Raw genomic sequence first — 7,739 nt, forward strand, 5'->3', positions numbered from 1 at the left:
CTAGCAGGGTTAGCTAGGATAGCTAGCAGGGTTAGCTAGGATAGCTAGCAGGGTTAGCTAGGACAGCTAGGAGGGTTAGCTAGGACAGCTAGCAGGGTTAGCTAGGACAGCTAGGAGGGTTAGCTAGGACAGCTAGCAGGGTTAGCTAGGACAGCTAGCATGGTGAGCTAGGACAGCTAGCATGGTTAGCTAGGACAGCTAGCATGGTTAGCTAGGACAGCTAGCAGGGTTAGCTAGGACAGCTAGCATGGTGAGCTAGGACAGCTAGCAGCACAAGGAGCAGAATCAAGCACTAAAACTGGCAAACTGAAGAGACTTGAGTTACTTGCAGGTAGAAGGGAACTCTTGCTTTATTCTGCTCCTTGTTCTCATAGCTGCTGTAATTACAGAACCTGTTCTAGTCAGAATTGTTACTTCAGTCAGTGTTCAGCCTGACACCAGCGCTCATGTTTATTAGCGTGTAGCTTATGCTGGACTTTTGAGTTAAGACACAGCGCTACAGGTTACCCTATGTCACTGTTAGTTTCCAGTAACCCAAACCAGCATAAAACCTGCCCAACTTAAAAGAAAAAAACAAGCCCAAATCTCAAACTCTCAAAAGTTTGACTGCCCTGTGTACATATATTCATAGTACATTTAAACTCTGTAATAATAACAACCATCTGTATATTATGCTATTGTACATATCTGTAAAAGTATATTTATAGTAATATCCACCTGTATATTATATTCAGTACATATCCTGTAGATTTAGTTCACAATACTAGTTATCTATATTATACTCATAGGACAAATCTATCAGTAAAATTCTGTTTATAATAGTATCCATCTCTATATTTATTCAGTAATAACCCATGTCCTGTACATATGGAACCATTGTTTATCCTGCACTTGCTGATATTGCACTTCTGCTTAGACCTCAACTGCATTTCGTTGCCTTGTACCTGTACCTGTGTAATGACAATAAAGTTGAATCTAATCTAATGAGGCTTTCACAGATTAATGTTCAGACCCTTCTGGCACTCACAATTCACGAATCTTTGAGATAACTTATGGGTTTGCTGCAGGAAGGGTTTGTTCGACAGTAGGAAATCTGCAAATTGCTAAAACAGCTTCAGACTTAAATCCTTCAAAATTATCCACTTTTGTTAACTGTCGCCACGCCCACACCCATTTTTGGACATACATGAAAACAAGCACGATTGTTCACCAAAGCCAGCTGATACTGACGGGGAAAGAATTGATACTTTTTCAGTTATAGCAATTTGTTTGTTTATAGCAATAAATTCCCCCTTTATTTCATGATTTTTTGCACCTTTATTAATATATTTTCTACAAAAGCAGATAGTATTAATATCCTATCCGTTCTGAATTACACGCAGTAAAAACTACGTCTTTAGCCCTTACAGGAGCTATGGGGTGTTGTTCAAGGGAAAGTGTTGCCATTGTTTCCCAATGAGACAGATTTGTGTGCGTGAGTAAAGCGTACGACGTACGAGTTTTTGCTCTTTTCTGGACGATTCTTCAGTCGTACGAGAATTTTTTGGATGGGGCTGAGTTTGATCGTGCGTCCTGCGTGGTGTAGCATCCGGGGCGTAACGAGGGCCGATTCACCTCTCACCACCACCTCCCCATCAGCAACCACACGGTTGGTGATCATGAGCGCCTCCTGCTGGTGAAGTGGAGTTACGACCGTCTACGAGCCGATTTCCCCCGACCTCGCGCTCTGAGCATGTTCAAACAAGTAGATTCTTCTTCTTCTTCTTCTTCTTCTTCTTCTTCTCGGAGGAAAACAGGAGAGGAGAGAATCATGGTGGCGGTGCGTGTGACATGGAGTCAAACTACGGAGAATTACCAAGGCAGCGCGTTTCTTTCTACTGAGCCTCATGTTTAACAGAGAGCATCGACACTTCCCTCTTTTTCTTCTTCTACTGTTTACATTTGGCTTCTGAATATACGAGTCTGAGTAGCGCCATCTCTCTACGGCGCTGACGTGGTTTTTTAACGCACAGTGTGAGCAGTCAGAGCATCAGAGCGCCACACAGTAAGATCAGAGATGGTGAACTTTTACACCCTGAGGTTTCGTCGTACAGTTTGAGCTCCGAGTACCACGACTGAAAACATCGTACAGCGTACGCCCGGCTTTAGCAGACGGCTGCAGGTGAGTGAGTTTCCATGACAACAGAACTCTGCTGGCCAAAGGTGACCAGAGGTGAGGGACACCTTTCCACTGCGGGGGCTGTGATGGACGTACGAATCCGAGGTTTGCAACGTTACTTCCTCTTAATATTTTTACCATACGGTACAAATCACGTGGCAGACGTTCGGAAAATTTTCTAGTTTCCACTGTTATGCTGATGACACTCAGCTATATTTATCCATAAATCCTGATGAATCCAATCAATTACTTCGACTGCAGTCATGTCTTGATGACATCAAAAGCTGGATGACTTTAAATTTCCTGCATTTAAATTCTGACAAGACCGAAGTTGTAATCTTTGGACCAGAGTCTTCAAAAAATAAAGTTCTTAATCAATCACTTAATCTGGATGGCATTAACTTGGTCTCTGGTAATAAAGTAAAAAATCTTGGTGTTATTTTTGACCAAGACATGTCATTTAAATCCCATATTAAACAGGTTTCCAGAGTTTCCTTTTTTCACCTCAGGAATATCGCCAAAATTAGAAACATTCTGTCCAGGAGTGATGCTGAAAAACTAGTCCATGCATTTGTTACTTCAAGGCTGGACTATTGTAATTCTTTACTATCAGGAATTCCACAAAATGCAGTTCAAAGTCTTCAGCTGATCCAAAATGCTGCAGCAAGAGTTCTGATGAACATCAACAAGAGGGATCATATTTCTCCTGTTTTAGCTTCCCTTCATTGGCTTCCTGTTAAATCAAGAATAGAATTTAAAATTCTCCTTCTAACGTATAAAGCCCTTAATAATCAAGCTCCATCATATATCAGAGCTCTGATTACCCCGTATGTTCCTAACAGAGCACTTCGCTCTCAGACTGCAGGTCTGCTGGTGGTTCCTAGAGTCTCTAAAAGTAGAATGGGAGGCAGATCCTTTAGCTATCAGGCTCCTCTCCTGTGGAACCAACTCCCAGTTTTGGTCCGTGAGGCAGACACCCCGTCTACTTTTAAGACTAATCTTAAAACTTTCCTTTGTGACAAAGCTTCTAGTCAGAGTGGCTCATGTTACTCTGAGCTACCTCTATAGTTATGCTGCTATAGGCTTAGGGTGCTGGAGAACATCAGGGCCTATTTCTCTCTCTCTGCTGAGTTCTCCTACTGCTCTCCAATCTGCATTGTTTGTTGTTATTTCAGCTTTTAACTTTTTGTTGTTTGTCTTTTTTCTCTTCATAGAAGGTACACCTGGTCTGGCGTTCTGTTAGCTGTGACATCATCAGGGGAGGCAGATCATCCTCTATTACCATCTAACATAGAAAGTACTCCTGGGTCAATGTGAGCTTCTGAGCTTTCTGTGTCTCTGCTCTGTCTTCTCTAACATAGAAAGTACTCCTGGGTCAATGTGAGCTTCTGAGCTTTCTGTGTCTCTGCTCTGTCTTCTCTAACATAGAAAGTACTCCTGGGTCAATGTGAGCTTCTGTGCTTTCTGTGTCTCTGCTCTGTCTTCTCTAACATAGAAAGTACTCCTGGGTCAATGTGAGCTTCTGTGCTTTCTGTGTCTCTGCTCTGTCTTCTCTAACATAGAAAGTACTCCTGGGTCAATGTGAGCTTCTGAGCTTTCTGTGTCTCTGCTCTGTCTTCTCTACCATAGAAAGTACTCCTGGGTCAATGTGAGCTTCTGAGCTTTCTGTGTCTCTGCTCTGTCTTCTCTACCATAGAAAGTACTCCTGGGTCAATGTGAACTTCTGAGCTTTCTGTGTCTCTGCTTTGTCTTCTCTACCATAGAAAGTACTCCTGGGTCAATGTGAGCTTCTGAGCTTTCTGTGTCTCTGCTCTGTCTTCTCTACCATAGAAAGTACTCCTGGGTCAATGTGAGCTTCTGAGCTTTCTGTGTCTCTGCTCTGTCTTCTCTACCATAGAAAGTACTCCTGGGTCAATGTGAGCTTCTGAGCTTTCTGTGTCTCTGCTCTGTCTTCTCTAACATAGAAAGTACTCCTGGGTCAATGTGAACTTCTGAGCTTTCTGTGTCTCTGCTCTGTCTTCTCTACCATAGAAAGTACTCCTGGGTCAATGTGAGCTTCTGAGCTTTCTGTGTCTCTGCTCTGTCTTCTCTAACATAGAAAGTACTCCTGGGTCAATGTGAGCTTCTGAGCTTTCTGTGTCTCTGCTCTGTCTTCTCTAACATAGAAAGTACTCCTGGGTCAATGTGAGCTTCTGAGCTTTCTGTGTCTCTGCTCTGTTTTCTCTAACATAGAAAGTACTCCTGGGTCAATGTGAGCTTCTGTGCTTTCTGTGTCTCTGCTCTGTCTTCTCTAAGCCCCAGTGGGTGGAGGCAGATGAGCGTTCACACTGAGCCTGGTTCTGGTTCTGCTGGAGGTTCTCCTCCCTGTTAAAGGGGAGTTTTCCTCTCCACTGTCGCTTCATGCATGCTCAGTATGAGGGATTGCTGCAAAGCCATCAACAATGCAGACGACTGTCCACTGTGGCTCTACGCTCTTTCAGGAGGAGTGAATGCTGCTTGGAGAGACTTGATGCAACCTGCTGGGTTTCCTTAGAGAGGAAACTTTCTCACCAACCTGGAGGATCTGATGGAAGCTGACTTTGGAAAGAACCTTGAGATGATGGGATGTTAATTGGTGCTATAGAAATAAAATTGAACTGAATTTATCACTGATTGCTTTTAGAAGTCGTTATTTGGGTCGATAAAACAAACTCAACTAAACGGTTTTCACCATGTAGACGTTTATCATGATCGTGGTCGGTTCTATAGACACCAGCTGGACCGCCTTCAATGAACATCCACTCAGGTGAAAACCGGTTTCCGACCCGTTAACCCACCCGACCCGACCAACACCGCCCCGGAGCCATAGTCCAGAAGGAGCAGAACTCCTGCAAACAGGTGGAACCAGAAAAAGAACCATCATGTTTACAGCAACAGAACCAGAGTGTTTGGTTTGAACACACGCCTGCAGCTTCCTCTGCACGCAGCAACACCCTACATCCCTGCCTGGGTGCTGCTGCGGATCAGAACCTCCTGGACTTCAGTTCTAGAACCAACAGAACCTGACAGGTGTCTAATCCTACAAACCTGTGTGCATCCAGGCACGAACGGCGGTGCAACCCTGAGCTGCGGTGGTTAATCGCTGGGAGGTCGGATGGGTGCGGACTAAACAGAACCAAAGGTCCGATCTGAAACACAGAACCCACTGAGCAGCTAAGAGCTGAAGCCTCCACCTCACAGAGAAGAACCAGCTGCAGATGCTTCAGGGATTCATCAGCCAGACTGAAGCTCAGCTGGCTCTCAGGTACCGGGAACCAGGCCCCAAGGAACCAAGAACCAGGTACCGGGAACCAGGCCCCAAGGAACCAGGCCCCAAGGAACCAAGAACCAGGTACCGGGAACCAGGCCCCAAGGAACCAAGGAACCAGGTACCGGGAACCAGGCCCCAAGGAACCAAGACCCAGGTACCGGGAACCAGGCCCCAAGGAACCAGGCCCCAAGGAACCAGACCCCAAGGAACCAAGACCCAGGTACCAAGGAACCAAGAACCAGGTACCAAGGAACCAGGCCTCAAGGTACCGGGAACCAGGCCCCAAGGAACCAGGCCCCAAGGAACCAAGAACCAGGTACCAAGGAACCAAGAACCAGGTACCAAGGAACCAGGCCTCAAGGTACCGGGAACCAGGCCCCAAGGAACCGGGCCCCAAGGAACCAAGAACCAGGTACCGGGAACCAGGCCCCAAGGAACCAAGGAACCAGGCCCCAAGGAACCAAGCCCCAAGGAACCAAGAACCAGGTACCGGGAACCAGGCCCCAAGGAACCAAGGAACCAGGCCCCAAGGAACCAGGCCCCAAGGAACCAGGCACCAATAATCTGGGCCAGGTTCTGATACGGGCTTTTAAGCATTGATCAGTAACCCGGTAGCATCCTGGAGCAGAACCAGGTGATGGAGAGAAGATGCTGCTGTTCTGCTGGTGACATCACCAGAGTAACCATGACAGCAGCAGCTTTGGTCCAGAACCTGGACCAGGTCACTCCAGAACCTGGACCAGGTCACTCCAGAACCTGGACCAGGTCACTCCAGAACCTGGACCAGGTCACTCCAGGACCTGGACCAGGTCACCCCAGGACCTGGACCAGGTCACTCCAGAACCTGGACCAGGTCACCCCAGGACCTGGACCAGGTCACTCCAGAACCTGGACCAGGTCACTCCAGAACCTGGACCAGGTCACCCCAGGACCTGGACCAGGTCACTCCAGAACCTGGACCAGGTCACTCCAGGACCTGGACCAGGTCACTCCAGAACCTGGCCCACTCCAGACCCATTCCCGGAACCTTCTGGGCCTGCTGGGGGCTGTCTCAGGTTTGGTTCTGTGTGGTTCTGCGTGGTTCTGTGTGTGGGTACCTTCTCCAGAGCCGGAACCAGCAGGCCTCTCCACTTGCCGACGTTGTCCTCGCTGAAGAAGTCGTACTGCGGCTGCGCGGCCTGCATGTCTGCAGCCCCGGAGTGGACCGGACCGGGCTACATGAACCGGGTCCCGCACAGTCCGGGTCCTGCGGGGCAGGCGGTGCCGGGACGATCCTCCGAAGCGGACCCCGTCCCCGCGACCATCCTCGGCCGCCCCGCGGAGGGTGAGCGGTGACCGGGCGCTACGGTGGCCGGTAGCTCCGCGCTGAGCAGAACGGTGTCGGTCCGGTCGCCGGTTCCGTTCAGCGAGAGGAGGGCATGGTGCTGCTAGCCTGTTAGCTGGCGGGCTGCTGGCGGCGGGGATCCTCCGGTTCTCCCGGGCCGACGGCCCGCAGCTGCCGGTGGCTGGCTCTCTGGGCTGGAGCGGGACGCTGATAGTAGCTGGCCCGGTTCGGTGGGCTCGGTACTGCCGGGTCTCACGGACTCTGTTCCGGGCCTGCGGCTCTGTGAGGCGCCTTCTGCTCCGGATGTGTGAGCCGGACCGGGTCTCTGTCAGGATCCGGCTCTGGGGCCCGGCGGGCGGACAATAACCGACCGAACGGCGGCGGTTGTTGTCACTGTGGCGGTACCGTACACGGGGCTACGCTGCGCATGCGCTGTCCGCGCATTCCTGACGTACTTCAGCGGGGGAGCCAGGTAGGGAGCGCGCCGGCGTGCGCGCGGCCGGCCTCGGTACTGCAGTGAGCGCGAGCCGCTCACCGAACGGTACCGCGTCCCTCTGGACGCCTCCGGTACCGACCAGCGGTCAGTTGGGTTCACGGGCCTCAGAACCACGTCGTTATTTAAAGAACCATGGTTCTGTTCCTCACTCTGGGTCACGTGGTTCTGATCACGTGTTTATTTATATTTTGTGGTATTTTGCCATGGAAACGACACAGCCAGCTGAAGGCTGGGGATGTTTATAATGGTTCTCCTCATAACATTTCTCCTTTACATTATTAGTTCCAGTTTGTGGTTCTGACCCAGTTTGGACCAGTAGACCCCAGATGGAACCAGAATAACGGGAGCATCAGTGCAGACCTCAGGTTCTCAGAACCAGGCCTGGTTCCTGCTTTCTGTGACGCCAACATCTACCTCATCAGATGCTCTTAGCTTCCCAGGAGGTGCTCTGGTTCTGTGGTTCTGTGGTTCT

At 49.4% G+C, this 7,739-nt stretch overlaps 1 protein-coding gene across 1 annotated transcript in view; it reads right to left on the reverse strand.

The window, feature by feature from the left end:
* The window catches only part of LOC105922347 (son of sevenless homolog 1), a 45,153-nt gene extending 37,803 nt beyond the window's left edge, over positions 1–7,350 (reverse strand). The window contains 1 exon segment of the mRNA XM_036133394.1: positions 6,545–7,350. Coding sequence (XP_035989287.1) covers positions 6,545–6,631 — 87 coding nt within the window. The 5' untranslated portion in view covers positions 6,632–7,350.
* Positions 7,351–7,739: the final 389 nt, after the last annotated feature.

The sequence above is a fragment of the Fundulus heteroclitus genome, unplaced genomic scaffold (assembly GCF_011125445.2).
Source record: "Fundulus heteroclitus isolate FHET01 unplaced genomic scaffold, MU-UCD_Fhet_4.1 scaffold_619, whole genome shotgun sequence".
In the NCBI taxonomy this organism is placed as follows: Eukaryota; Metazoa; Chordata; class Actinopteri; order Cyprinodontiformes; family Fundulidae; genus Fundulus; species Fundulus heteroclitus.